The sequence below is a fragment of the Pollachius pollachius genome, assembly GCF_949987615.1.
Source record: "Pollachius pollachius genome assembly, chromosome: 3".
In the NCBI taxonomy this organism is placed as follows: domain Eukaryota; kingdom Metazoa; phylum Chordata; class Actinopteri; order Gadiformes; family Gadidae; genus Pollachius; species Pollachius pollachius.
The window spans coordinates 2,762,972-2,777,582 of record NC_136936.1 but is presented as its reverse complement, the minus strand read 5'-3'; the positions used below and the strand labels follow the sequence as shown (position 1 = coordinate 2,777,582).

At 53.0% G+C, this 14,611-nt stretch overlaps 4 protein-coding genes across 5 annotated transcripts in view; 3 read left to right on the top strand and 1 right to left on the bottom strand.

Moving 5' to 3' along the window:
* Positions 1–8,084, top strand: part of nxn (nucleoredoxin) — a 53,776-nt gene extending 45,692 nt beyond the window's left edge. Inside the window, exons 6-8 of the mRNA XM_079733368.1 lie at positions 320–499; positions 2,275–2,399; positions 7,160–8,084. Coding sequence (XP_079589494.1) covers positions 320–499; positions 2,275–2,399; positions 7,160–7,342 — 488 coding nt within the window. The 3' untranslated portion in view covers positions 7,343–8,084. The remainder of the gene's footprint in view (positions 1–319; positions 500–2,274; positions 2,400–7,159) is intronic.
* A 669-nt stretch (positions 8,085–8,753) lies between these two features.
* On the bottom strand, positions 8,754–11,372 carry mrm3a (mitochondrial rRNA methyltransferase 3a; the record flags this gene model as incomplete). The annotated part of the gene is made up of 4 exons (XM_079731661.1): positions 8,754–9,361; positions 9,623–9,784; positions 10,221–10,465; positions 10,999–11,372. The coding sequence occupies 4 exons, from the start codon at positions 11,370–11,372 to the stop codon at positions 8,754–8,756; spliced, it is 1,389 nt and encodes a 462-aa protein (XP_079587787.1).
* Positions 11,373–11,680: 308 nt separating this feature from the next.
* Positions 11,681–14,191, top strand: glod4 (glyoxalase domain containing 4). Its single transcript, XM_079731785.1, has 9 exons — positions 11,681–11,800; positions 11,946–11,995; positions 12,096–12,216; positions 12,345–12,489; positions 12,943–13,079; positions 13,268–13,354; positions 13,449–13,562; positions 13,643–13,729; positions 13,826–14,191. Exons 1-9 carry the CDS (start codon positions 11,711–11,713, stop codon positions 13,889–13,891), a joined length of 897 nt encoding a protein of 298 aa, XP_079587911.1. The 5' UTR covers positions 11,681–11,710; the 3' UTR covers positions 13,892–14,191.
* Positions 14,192–14,478: 287 nt separating this feature from the next.
* LOC307072853 (bridge-like lipid transfer protein family member 2) overlaps positions 14,479–14,611 on the top strand; it is a 36,929-nt gene continuing 36,796 nt past the window's right edge. The window contains exon 1 of one of the 2 annotated variants that reach the window (XM_079732383.1): positions 14,479–14,605. The gene's annotated coding sequence lies outside the window, so the exon portion shown is untranslated. The remainder of the gene's footprint in view (positions 14,606–14,611) is intronic. The other variant, XM_079732384.1, reaches the window with a different exon arrangement.

Sequence of the window (14,611 nt, the reverse complement as noted above, 5' to 3'; positions counted from 1 at the left end):
AGAGAGAGAGAGAGAGGGAGAGAGGGGGGGAGAGACCGGCAAGATCTTTTGACTGGAAACTCAAACCCCCCCCCCCCCCCCCCCCCCCCCTCTGGCCGCAACAATGGACTCTCCCAGCGTGAGAGGAAACGCTCTGCCCTGTAAAGCAACACGGGAGGAAACGACAGCGGATGACAGCATGAGGCCTGCTGAGCTCCTCTTCCACACACACACACACACACACACACACACACACACACACACACACACACTCCCTCAATCGCTGACTCTCTTGTTCTCCCCCCCCCCCCCCCCCCCCCTCCTCTTTATCTCTCCACAGGGATCCCGACCCTCATCCTATTGGACGCTGAGGGTCACATGATCACGCGCCAGGGCCGCGTGGAGGTGCTGAACGACCCCGGCTGCCTGCTGTTCCCATGGCACCCGCGGGCGGTGCTGGAGCTGAGCGAGACCAACGCTGTGCAGCTGCACGAGGGGCCCTGCCTGGTGCTGTTCGTGGGTGAGTGGGGGGCCCCCAGGGGCCCCGCCTGGTGCTGTTCGTGGGTGAGTGGGGGGCCCCCAGGGGCCCCGCCTGGTGCTGTTCGTGGGTGAGTGGGGGGCCCCCAGGGGCCCCGCCTGGTGCTGTTCGTGGGTGAGTGGGGGGCCCCCAGGGGCCCCGCCTGGTGCTGTGAGTGGGTGAGTGGGGGGAGGGAGGGGGGGTGAGGAGGGAGGGAGGGTGGGAGGGAGGGAGGGGGTGAGGGGGTGAGGTAGTGAGGGGTTGGCTGGGTGAATGGGTGAGTGAGTGCGGTGGGTGAGTGAATGGGTGAGGGGCTGGGGATATGAGAGAGAGGTTGAGGGGTGACGGGCCCGGGGTCTCCAGCCCCCCACGTCGGCTCTCGAGGTCTCCGAGTCCGCAGATCCAGGACCGGATCCAAAGTATTTCGAACCAATCATGACACACTGTCCACGGAGACTCACTCCTCCTCCTCCTCCTCCTCCTCCTCCTCCTCCACCTCCTCCTCCTCCTTCTCCTCCTTCCTGGAAACATAACTGAGGCATAGCTTCATGATGCGTCGGGACAATCGGTCGGAATACCTCGGATCCCGTTCTGGAAGTCTGGATCCGGTTATAAAACACGTGGCCGACTAGTACAGGCGGGAGGTGTGTGTGTGTGTGTGTGTGTGTGTGTGTGTGTGTGTGTGTGTGTGTGTGTGTGTGTGCTGCAGCGTTCACCAACACCAACAAACCCTGATGTTCCTCAGTGTTCACGGATGAACCGGTGCGTGATTGTTCATGTGCCCGCCATTTTTTCCCGTGTACATGACATAACAAAAACAGCTGGCCTCCCTCTCCCTCTCTCTCTCTCTCTCTCTCTCTCTCTCTCGTCCCTGGGATGAGAGGGAGGGACGGAGACAGACGGAGAGGGAGAGAGAGGACACAAAGGCATCATGTTTGTGGTCGTGGGGTTAAATCCCTGACCCGGAGGCGATACATCTCTTCAAACACAGAATGAAAACATTTGTAAACGAGAATGTCCCCGCCTCATGCCGTGTCGTTTGAGTTCCCTGAACGAGGAGAGCGTTCCATTGATCAGTGCCACTGAGGAACACGACGGATGATACAATAACACCGCCTGGGCGGCCGTGGATTGGGGGGGACGGACGCTGCCCCCCCCCCCCCCCCTAAGTAGCGCGGGTCAGAGTGTGACGCCGCGGAGGAAATGAAAGAAGGCGAGAGAATCGCACATGAAAGCAAAATATAAATGAGTTTGGTGGCCGGCACTGACCTCCCATTATTATCAGGCCGCTCTCTCTGAGAACCATCCCGACGCACGCTCACCCCTTTCATCTCCCCGCTGACTGCTCTTACGGCGTTCCCGCTCTGAGCGCTCCCACTCATCCAACCAAGCCGGAATTCTTCCCCCCTCCTCCTCTCCTTCCCCCGGACGGCGTTCCTGTCGTGCTTTCCTCCCGTCTTCCCTCCCCCGCGGTGACGACTCGGAGACCCTAACGCATGCATGGGGGGGGGGGGGAGGCATGGGGCTCAGCTGGTAACCGGAAGGTTGCCGGTTCGATCCCCGGCTCCTCCTAGCGGAGTGTCGAGGTGTCCCTGAGCGAGACGTCCTCGCCCTGACTGCTCCCGACGAGCTGGCTGTCGCCCTGCGTGGTCGACTCCGCCGTCGGTGTGTGAATGGGTGAATGTTAGGCAGCACCGTAAAGCGCTTTGAGGAGTGGCCACCGGTCAGACCGGCGCTGCCCAAACGCCGTCCGCTAACCCCTGGCTCTCCTCTTCCAGACGCTGAGGAGGAGGGGGAGCTGGAGCCGGCCAAGGAGCTGGTCCAGCCCGTCGCCCTCAAGCTCATGGCCGCGTCCAAGGCCAAGGACGAGGAGATGCCCCTGCTGTTCTTCGTGGCCGGAGAGGTGAGACCCAGTGGGTCCAGGGTGGGGATGGGGGGTGGGGGGTACAGGGAGGAGCCTGGTCCTGAAGGGACAGAACCCCATCGTGGAGAGAGGGGAGGGACGGAGGGATGGAGAGAGAGAGCGAGATCCCAGTGCATCCAGTATGGAAAAGGACGACTGGTGATAACGCACACCTACAGGCATCCATGCAGACCAGAAACAGAAGGATCTCTGTCTCTCTCCGTCTCTATCCCTCTCTTTCCGGCGCACTTATCTCTCGTACTCGCTGACTGTCTGTGTGTGTCTCTCACTCACTCACTCACACACTCACACACTTAGCGTAAAGCCCTCCACTGTCCCCCAGGGATGTACTCCAACTCAGCGAATCAGTTTCAGCGTGCGCTGAGTTGGTGCTCAGTGTCCTCGGTGGTGCGTAAGATGGAGCTCATAGCTGCGGCCTCATGTCCGCCTGGGGGGGGTGTAGCTGTGTGCCGATGTCAACGCTCAGGGAGACGGCCCCCCAGCGCTGGGGGCCCCCCAGCGCAGCGGACCGATGACCCCCTTTGAAGGGGGCCCTCGTGTTCGGCCTGCCGTCCCAGCTTGGCACCGGAGCCCTATCCATGACCCGGGGGCTGGCCCGCCGCCCGCGTGTCACAACGCCGTCTCCCTTTGGCCCCCGTAACTCCTCCCCTCTCCTCGCCGTGTGCTTCCTGCTCACCGTCAGAGGAGGGGCTCCAGTTGGGGAACACCGGCGGCCATGATGGTCTGATCAGCTGCCTGCTCCTCTTCAGGAACAGGACTCTTTCGTTACCCTCTCTCCGTCTCTCTCTCTCCCTCGCTCTCTCACTGGCTCTCTCTCTCTCACTCACAGTCACACTCAGAGCGTTAAGCCCTCCACCGTCCCGTCTGCGCCCCCCCCCGGGCCCAGACGGGGGGGTCGTGTTCCCAGTGTCCCCCGGCGAGGCGGGGGCTTGGGTTTCCGTCATGTGGCGGCGGCGGAGGATCTGAAGGAGGAGGAGGGCTCGGTGAGTCAGCCCGCCCCCTCACCCCTGGAGGGGGGAGACCCGACCCGGCCGCGAAATGTCAGCGGCCGGACGGAAGGGGGACAGACGGGCTTCACTGGACAGATGGCGCTCTCTGTAGGAGGGGGCACCGCGGTTATTTTCAGGCCCTCGCCGGGACGGGACCGGGGGGGGGGTGTAGGTTTACTGTCAGGGATCGTTTCCTGTCGTCCGGGGTCGACCGGCGGTGAGGTCATCCGGGGGGGGTTTCTCTGTGGTTCCACTCCGCTCCCAGGCCCGGTGTGTTCCTACCCAGCCCGGGGCCACAGGCTGGACATTGGGCCTGGGACAGGCCTGGTGCCCACATGCTCCCAGGTCTGTCCCAGGCCTGGGTTAGGCCTGGGCCTGGGTTAGGCCTGGGTTAGGCCTGGTTCAGGCTTGGTGCCCACATGCTCCCTGGGTCTGGTCTGGGTTAGGCCTGGGTTAGGCCTGGGTTAGGCCTGAGCCGGGGTTAGGCCTGGGTTAGGCCTGGGTTAGGCCTGGGTTAGGCCTGGGTCAGGCCTGGTCCCAACGCGCTCCGGGCCCGACCAGCTGCTGGCCTCTCGCTGTCCATCTCTAACTGGTCTGTCTGCCTCCCGGGGGGAACACATGTGGCTCTTGTTATTCCTTCTAAAAGAAGTCCGGCTTCTTTTGCCCCTGGGTATCCACAGCTACAGGCGGAGGCACTAATAGCCCCAGACACACACGTTACTATGGTGTCTTCATAAGAAGACCATTATAGTCATCTCTTTGACTCTGAAACGGAAAATAAAATAAATCTGCAATTTGATCCATGACGAAACTGAAATGCATTACATTCGTTGATCCGATATTTCTGGGTATACAAAATATACACAATTGATTGACATACTTCTGAATAATTAAAGGCGCATTGGGTAGAATCTAGTGCCATCTAGCCAACAGAATTAACAGATATATATAATATTCATATATTATTATGAGTATAATCCCATTAAAATAGGAGGCTTTGTGTTCTCGTTACCCTTAAACGAGTCCTTAATCACTACAAAGGGGGCGGGACTTCTTCCACAGGGGCCGCCATGTTTCTTTTCCAATTCAGGCCAGTACAGGCCACCGTAGTTTTTAGAAAGGGAGCGTGGGGACATTCGGTTGGTTGCAATTTACCACCTACTGCCACTGAATTCAACACCCTGGACATTTTAAGTATTAATAAAAAAAAAGTCAATATCAAGTGTAAAACGGTGGCCATCGACGTTCAAGACGACCAATCAGATGAATGCTATCCCAAGCCGTCGGCCAATGAGAGGCCTATAACCCGTTATCGCCGGAGACCTTATCAGAGGGAGATTGTCTGCCAAACACCACATTGTCTCGGGCCACACACACACACACACACACACACACACACACACACACACCCTTATTGGCGCTGTGCCTACACACACACACGCGAGCAGAGAAGTCCTTTTGTCTGTTTGTCCGGGGTTGAGCACAGGCTGCCATGGCAGCCAATGAGAAGCGGTTAACACGAGCAGCCACACTAAAGAAGATGCGCGGCTTCGTACGGAGCCTAGAGTGACTCGCAGATCACATCTCCTCATATCTGAGTGCGCTGAGTGAGTGAAACCTCGGGAAGGCCTTGGTGACAGATGATGGCTCTCTGTGTCACCGCCGTGCGTGCGTGCGTGCGTCTGTGTGTGTGTGTCCAGATAGATGCATATCTACCCCACACGGTATGATTTACAGATCATACCGCAGGCACAAAGGCCGTCTTGTGTTTGCAGGGGAACACAAACAGGTCAGGGTAATCCTCTGCTCGTTACAGTGAGGGCTCCATTTTGAGTTTTACTTTCATCGCAAATTTGGCGCCGTCTGGGACTAATACCGTTTACCTGATCAATTGGGTCAAACCGACCAATCAGTTGGCGATGGGTATGAGGGCCGTCTCCCTAACAACACCGTCACCATATCTCTCATGTTTCCAATGTTACACAGTGCAGCTCTGGGATCAGCAGTCAAAGGGGATCTACTTAAGGGCGGCTCTGTTTGAGATAAGGGAGAAAGGGCCCCACAGTTAAAATAAGTACCGGGGCTGGGGGATGTACCCTGTTACTTTGTTATGACAGTGCACATAGTGAAGCATAAATCACAGAGCCATAACTGTACGGGCCTCACTGAGCCCTTCTTGCTCGCTGCGTCTCCCAGTGACAACAGCACCCCACGGTGGCCGTCTCCGGTACCTCTCAACCACCCAACACAGTTTCAGTATTTCTGTCTCTCTCTCTCTGTGTCTCTCTGCTTCTCTCTCTTCTTCTTCTTCTTCTCTCTCTCTCTCTCCTTCTTCTTCTTCTTCTTCCTCTCTCTCTCTCTCTCTCTCTCTCTCTCTCTCTCTCTCTCTCTCTCTCTCATCGGCCCAGACAGGCTAAGCTGGGGGGAAATCAGGCCTGCCGGCCCGGGGAAGGGAGAGATTGTGAGATTACATCTCCAGTGGAAACTGTCAAAAGTGAATTGTGGCACCTGGAACACTTCAAAACTCTGACTAATCCCTGGAACAGAGGGAGGGGAAGCGGGAACCCTTGTGGGGTGTGAAGTGTTTGGAGAGGATCCCTTTGTGGAGGCGGTACTGACACAGAGGATGAATTTAGAGCCATTGTGCCTTTTTCGTTTTACGGTCTTTTTACGGCGCCTCCAAGTGGGTTTGGTTTGAGAAGGCGCTGCCGCCGTGTCTGCCGCCGTGCCAGAGGGATTTACACGCGCCCCCCCTCGGCTGACAGAGCTGTAATCCTAACTGGTAGAAAGTTGAAAGGTGATCTTAGGCCTCAGGCGTGTGAACAGTAGAATAACCATTTTGGGAGAACAAAAACTGGAGAAACGAAAAAATGTGTTCTCCACATAAGAGAGACAAGCCTGCCGGGCGCTCAGAAGGCATTCCCACGTTAATCATGTGCACGCTACATTCACTGCTGACCGCATGTCTTTAAATAGACGGGAAGGGTGTGTCTGATTTCCCCCCTGCTGTTACAAGGTGAATAGGATTGTTAACAGCCTCCCCCGCTCCTTCTTACTGCTAGGTTGTTTGAGAACCCCTGGCTCCCTACAGACACCCCCCTCCCCCAGGGCCCTGAACACATAGAGAGTAACCCCCCCCCCCCCACACTCTACAGTTTATGGGTATTAGCCTGGAGCGAGGCTAATGCGCCGTCCGATGACACTAACCAGATGTCATTGGATACATTGGCAAGCATACATACAAACAGGGCTTTGGTCTGATTATGTTAGTGCGTGTTTAGAGTGGAGTGTGTAGTTCACATAAACAAAACACCCTGGCTTCTTCACTGCAGCCGCCTTGGCTGGTCAACAGAATGAAACCACCCAGGTCGTTTATCTTTCTTGAAACCCATTTGACCTGACGACACTCGAGTATGTCCAGTGAAACGGACGACTGCAGTAAACGGTGAACGGACTGCATTTATGCAGCGCTTTTCTAACCAGTGGCCACTGAAAGCGCTTTGCAATATTGCCCAACGTTCACCCGTTAGCGCACCGACGGCGGTGTCGGCCGCGCAGGGCGACAGCCGGCTCGTCGGGAGCGGTCATGGGGGAGGGCGTCTCGCTCAGGGACACCTCGGCACCCAGGGGATCGCGCTGGGGTCCTTCTGGTCTACCTCCTGGGCCACATGCCGCCACACTGTGACGACGTTAACACAGAGAAAGTCCCTTCCACACGCTAACCCCCTCTCTCCCCCCGCCCCCCCGCAGGACGACATGACGGACTCCTTGCGGGACTACACCAACCTGCCCGAGGCGGCGCCGCTGCTCACCATCCTGGACATGTCCGCCCGCGCCAAGTACGTGCGCGACGTGGAGGAGATCACGCAGGACGTCGTCGACCAGTTCGTCAGCGACTTCCTGGACGAGAAGCTCAAGCCCGAGCCCATCTGAGGACCGGACCCCCGCGTCTAAAGACTCAAAGCCCCCCCGCCCCTTGTTGCTATGGCCCTCCCCCCGACTCTGTCAGACTGTTAGAGACTTGTCGACTGACATCTTACATCTTTCGGTTGTTGTTTTTTTTACTCGCCCCTCTTCCATGGAGTCCGCTCCCCTCCTGTGGTGCCTTGCGTTGACTGAAGCCCCCACAGTAAGATACATAAAGATACATCTATGTGTTTATATGCATTAGCTGCTGGGTCTGCAGTCAAGCATTTATTCGTTTTTGTTCCCCCCCCCCCCCCCCCCTCTCCAGAAGACACCAGCCCGTGAGCCGATGGACCTACATACCTACTTAGCGGCGAGAGCCTTGTAACATTTGGTTTTGTGATACGAGCCGGGGAAAGAATAGCTGGCAGATGAGATGTTCACCGTACACGTGTGCTAATGAGCCAGTTGGATGTAGCCGTTCGCTTTCTAAGGCAATCTCTGTTGTGTTTGACTGAACATGTAAAGGACTCGATATTTTCTGGGAATAGGCTTAACTTAATCCTGTCTTATTCTTATGGTGGTTCTCATCTCACCACTCACAGGGATTTTCAGTGAAGGTCCCTCCGATTCAAAAGGCACGACACGCTTTGCGAAGAGATTGTATAATTGTTGTGTAACTTCTTGCCATTGCCAGGTTGTATTTCAACTCACGACTTCACAATCATTAAAGATTCACTGTCAGCACAAATTATTTGCATTGTCAACTACAGAAAGATTTGAGGAATTAAAGCTTTCCAAGACTATCAAGCACAAATAGTCAAATATGTTTTTCCAATTGTAACCTTGGCGTTAAAAGTATTTCTCACGTTTTACACATCATGCTGCAATTGGCCAGGTGTTTAGGGCGCCTCCTTGTGGTGAAATAAATAACTGCAGGTATAAAACTACATTAAGCCATTATGGAGCTGTGATAGCCGATATCACTAACTACTGACGTCTATGAAAGGCCCTAGTCTAGTGACATCCATCACTGAATGGACTTGGGTCATTAATGATAATTAAGTTTCTCAGACACAAACAAGCTTCCGTGCCAAAAGCAGAAAGTGAGTGTGTTCTTCTGTAATGACTTTTTAATGGCTCAGAGGGTGGATGTATACACATTTGCATGGAGTAATATATTTTATTTACAGAGTAGGCTAACTTCATATATAAATCACTAGACAACCAATCGCAGTACAAAAACGACCTCAGAGCCTCTCGAGAGCATGAAGCTGAAGACATCCGGATTAATGCAGTCCATCTCCCTACAAAACAAAACGTTCAGCCCTCACAGATCCTTCAGCAGTACAGGCCAACACACCACAAACCAACTGTCATCGGGCAAAACGTCTCACGAATCATCACAAACAAACTCCTGATTCAAACACGAACACACTCATATCAGCCGCCTCTCAGCCTTCCCTTTCCTGGCGGAAGTCTCCGTCGAGTCCGACATCTGCCTCCGCCCCTCGAAGAGGAGGATGCTGGCCGCCATGGCCGAGTTCAGGCTGTCCACGCCGGGCACCATGGGGATCCGCAGCCGCCGGCCCCCTGTCTCCCCCGCCAGCTCCACCGACTCCAGGCTCAGGCCGTGGGTCTCCCCGCCCACCACCAGCGCGGCCGGCCCCCGGCCCCACCCCTCGTGGTAGAGCAGGGCGTCGACCCGGGGCAGCTGGAGCCCCTCGTCGTCCGAGTCCGAGTCCGAGTCCGAGTCGTACTCGTCGCGGTCGGGGTTGCCCCGGCCGCGCCGCGTGCTCACCCAGCCGTAGTCGCCCGCCTTCAGGGCTCCGGTAGGCTGACCTCTGACCTCTGCGCGATGGGGCTCCGTTACCTCTTCCTCGCCTGCGCTGGCGGGGCCGCAGTAGTTGTCGGCCACGTGGACGGAGGTGTGCTCCGGGAGGCGAGCCCTGATGTCCTTCCAGTCCAGGCTGCAGTGGACGGGGAGGCGGAAGTGGGCGCCCATCGCCGCACGCAAGACCTTCGGCTCCCAGGGGTCCACGCAGCCTGTCGGAGAACAGAGACACGTCTTTATCGGAGAACACAGAGTCACGTCTTTATCGGGATATACAGAGTCATGTCTTTATCTGAGAATACAGTCAGGTCGTCTTTATCGGAGAATACAGAGTCCTTTATCGAGAACAGAATCAGGCCGTCTTTATCTGAGAATATAGAGTCACGTCTTTATCGGAGAACACAGAGTCACTTCTTTATCGCAGAATAGAGTCGTTTCAAAGTCGACACGCCCCGAGTGACCTTTGACCTTACCCTTGGTGAGCAGGACGTCCCGGCAGCCGGCGGCGGCGGCCGAGCGCAGGATGGTGCCCATGTTGCCGGGGTCCCGGATGTTGTCACAGATCAGGGACAGCGGCACGGTGGGGCGGGCCTCGGGGAAGCTCATCTTCTCCGGGTGGGGGCGGGAGAAGATGGCTGGAGGAGGGAGAAGACGACCGGTGAGCTAGGATCAACCCCCCTCCTAGAGGCAGAGCTGCGGCTGCTCCCAGTTTGAAGGCACAGCGTGAGGGGGGGGCTTGTGTCAGTGTCTTGGGTGTAACCCCTAGCCGCTCTCTGGAGTCTGCCCTGTGTCTGAATTCACTAAACTGGCTGTAGACAAAAGTGTGGGCCAATGAGTGAATCAAATCAGGAGACTAGGGTAGCAAAATATAAGCCATACAGTTCATCTGTCTGACGTTTACACATGACTGTCGTTTAGGGACTGAATCGAGGATAACCAATACTTACAATACCAACACCACTCCTCCCCAGAATAGAGCATTCAGTTGTATAATAACAACAGACTTTCTTATTGTCCAATACGCCTACACAGACTAGACTTATTGGACATCATTTCTTCCTGAAAACGTACCCATCACCCCCTGAGGAGCCACGAGTTCGGACCAGATCTTGATCTCCTCAAACTTGACTTTGACCAGAGTGGCTCTCTTCAGCTTGTCCAGGGGCAGCTCGCACAGCTTCTCCACCCGGCTGAAGAACACCATCTGGGGGTGGGCTCCGGCCTCCAGGGCGTCGCAGATCAGACGCTTCCCCTCCAGGAGGATCTTACCCTGGTGCTCCCGGAACGTCCGGGAGCGGGCGATACTCACCACCCTCCTGGGGGAAGGAAGAAATCGTTTTCGATTAAACACTCGGAGCGCATCTTGTTTTAGGCGAGAAATTAAAGCACTATTGGTAAATGGACTGCATTTATACAGCGCTTTTCTAACCGGTGTCCACACAAAGCGCTTTACGACACTGCCTAACATTCACCCGTTCATGCACCCGATGGCGGAGTCGACCACGCAAGGCGACAGCCAGCTCGTCGGGAGCAGTTGGGGTGAGGTGTCTTGCTCAGGGACACCTCGAAACAGCTAAGAGGAGCCGGGGATCGAACCCCCCCCCATTCAAGTAAAGAGGAGGAGACACTGCTTATTCGGACATCCACTGAATGTAGTTTGGTTGTCGTGTGGATGCGCGCCCTTGGACGTGTTTGGCTCACGTATGTTATGAAATGAAATGAAACTGGGATAACATTGTCATGTGACAGGAAACCATTTGTCCTATATATTCAATGTGAAAACAAACATACGATTGGTTATAAATGATGATAATAGCTTGGTACCAAAGTCAAATACAATCAAACTCACGCCAGTCTTTTGTCTCCGGGGAAGGCTGTTTCGAAACGAAGTCCTCCGATTCGGTCTTTGGAAAAGGTGACGTTCGACTGCTCCGATGCGGGCACAGACGCATGGCTCGGGATCATGATCGCTGCTGGAGGACTGAAGGTCCTCTTCATCCCAGCGGCTTTTGGGGGAGCGGGCTTCGGTTCCTTCCGACCCTGAGACCCCTGTGGAGGGGCCACAGTCTCCCTGTTGCTGTCGGGAAACAACACCTTGACGGGTGTCCTCCTCAGCCCCCTCACATACCGCCTTGATTCCACTGTGTAGTCGCAACCTCTCCTCAGCAACGCGTTACGCTCCGTGGAGAGGAGAATTATCACGCTTCTCATGTAGGCCGCCATGTCTGGCCTTTCTTCTTCTCCTCCAACAACACTGTCAAAGTAACCCCGTCCGGTGCCGCCCTCTAGCGGATAGTGTGGTAGTGCATCCACATTATTCTATTATTTAAATAACATAGCGTTGTGTATTAAAATCCTATTTAACACAAAGATTATTTAAAACATTATATTATTATGCGTAAGGAAGAAATAGTGCCAACCTCATTATTTGTTCAACTGAAGTATTATCCAACATAAAGTCGATGTCAGAAACATCGATGTCATCGAGGAGATCCAGTCAATTACCGCAGCGTCGATGCTGTATTCTCGATCTGCCTGGAGGATTTGCGGCTGCTTCTGTGATGGCGATGAGGCGAACATTACATTTTGTTTTTAAAGTTGGTGACCGGGCCAAAACAGCCACGTTTTACCGAGATGTTCTGGGCATGAAGGTATCTCGTGGCTCTACTCTTGGGTTATCCACATCAGCGCTGACAACTATGTCGTAAACGTGCATGGCATTGTTTTATTCAATGTTAATTATGGAAATATGCCGTTGGCGGATTTTTTCACTAATGTATCCCTTAATCGTTTCAGATTTTAAGGCATGAAGAGTTTGAAGAAGGCTGCAAAGCAAGTTGCAACGGGTACATTGATCTGCTCAACCTGCTCTTGAACTTTGGCTAAGTGTATTGCCCTGGAGAACATTTCAACACCGTTGTAATCTTTTGCATGTGTTATCTGCAGGCCTTACGATGGGAAATGGAGCAAGACCATGGTCGGGTTTGGTCCAGAGGATGACCATTTCGTGGCTGAACTGACATACAATTACGGCGTCGGAGAGTATACCCTCGGCAATGACTTCCAGGTCCGCAACAAGGGGTTTATAAGTAATGTATTTATAATATGTATAGTTAAGTTATAACTATACATCATAGTGACCTGGTAGTTAACCATATGTCAATCATTCCTATTTTTGATATCTTATTTTATCAGGGATTGACTCTGCAATCGAGCCAAGCTGTGAGGAACGCAAAGCGTCTCGGATGGCCCCTCACGGAGGTGGAGGAGGCCATTTACCGCACCGAGGCGCCCGGCGGATACCCCTTCTACCTGGTGGACAGAGAGCAGCCCCCCAGGGGTGAGTCTGGGGGATACCCCTTTTACCCGGCGACAGAGAGCAGCCCCCCTAGGATGCGTCTGGGCTGGGCCTTCTGAACCTTCCCATGTCTTTCAACATGAACTTTATTTCACAAAAATGTTTCGCATTACTTGACAAGAATGTTTCACATGGAGGATACCTGAACAGGAAATCATTGCATAAACTAAGGAACTTCTTTCTTCTACTCTGCATGGCTGCTATTCCGGAAATGCATCAGAATTAGTTAATCAATAGTTAAATAATGCATTATTGAAACTATTATAATGTATAATGAACCAGCTATTCATTGTCGTAATCAAATAATTGAGATAGCACTGTTAGGGCTGGTTTCAATAAAAGGATATTATCCATGCAGGAGTTTTCGACTCCAGTTCTGATACCATGTATCGATAGGATGCTGAACGTATGTAATGAGGCTTCCCCTTGTACCAGACCCAGTGCAGAAAGTTTGCCTTGGCGTGTCAGACCTGCCTACAACCACCCACTACTGGGCCGATCTACTGGGGATGAAGGTGTTGGAGAAGGATGAGGAAAAGAAGACCGTACTTATGGGATATGAAGACAAGCAGGTGAGTCAAAATGAATATGTGGCGTCCGAGAAGTATATTAATATAGATGTAATTATACATCTACTATAAATATAAAATAAAACTGTGTGTATTTGGGTCTGCGTGTGACTGCGTGTGTGTTCGTGTCTGAGTCTGACTCTGTATGTGTGTGTGTGTCTGCGTATGTTTGTGTCTGTTTGTGTGTCTAGTGTAAGCTTGAGCTTCAAGACGTGGGTGGGAGTATAGACCATGGAACAGCATTTGGAAGAATAGCCTTTTCATGCCCAAGAGACCAGGTATAACAACCAATAATTCACCATCACTCATGCTTTGTTTCTGTTCACCTTTTGATTCAAATAAAAATGGTTGTAAGTGGTTTCGCCTTTTCAGTTGCCTGACCTGGAAGCCTTGATGAAGAAGGAGAATCAGAAGATCCTCACTCCATTAGTCAGCCTGGATACCCCAGGAAAGGCTACAGTAGAAGTGGTCATTTTGGCAGACCCAGTAAGTGGATTACAGAGCTCCCGATTCAAGCTGATCATTAAGTATTTTCCCATAACATAATACGCGTTCATTTCTTTCAGAATTCCCACGAGATTTGCTTCGTAGGGGACGAGGCATTCAGGGAACTCTCCAAGGTGGATCCCAATGGAAACGCACTGCTTGATAAGGTTTGTGTGGATCTAACGTTGGATATATGAAGCTCATATGAAGAGTTGGTCACAAGGTCAATTTTCAATGCATTCTTTACTCTCATTTGTTTCCAGGCCATGGCTGAGGACAAGAGTGAGGAGTGGTTCGCGAAACACAACAGACAGAAAGCTATCGCATGAGAATACTGATGACTGAATGGAAATCTACAAAAAATAATACTATTTTAGTCAGAATATTCCGTTGGCTAGATTATAGGAGAATTGCACTGTTAAAGTGCAGGTTAAACTTGGTAGAAAGATCCACCTCTGTGTAATGTGAACAGTGATTCAACGCAACAGACGACAAGGAAGTGCGAGGACAACTGAGTTAATATTTAATTTATTTACAACAGTCTAATAGTAATTGGGTGAGTATATCTGAAATCGATGAATCCCTGTCTCTAATCCTCCATACAATATTGTACAGTATTGAACATGACAAATAAACTGACAATTTAACAAATCTAATTTTCTCTTTCATTCTTTCTTATTTATTTGTAGCCATCAAGTGAAATAAGGGAATATTGGTTTGTAAAGGGGCTGACAGGTGTGCCCAACATGTCTTGCCACAGAGGGCGCTGTTGGCCCGTTTCGAGAGCGGGTCAGGTGTGACGCTAGCAGCCATTGGTGCCAGATTGGGACATATTTCCCGCCAAATCAGGACATTTGGGCCAATCTGGCAACACTTCTAGCAGCAGCAGCTAACTGACGGAGAACCAGAGGGAAGGGGGGCTAGCGGCTCAGTTTCCTGTGTTTACCCGAACAGGAGCACCGTCTCACGGGCTTTGCTGTGTAGCATTAGGGGCGCTGCAAAAAAGCCACTGGGAATATGTTAACATAAACTTAAAACAGAGGGTAAGT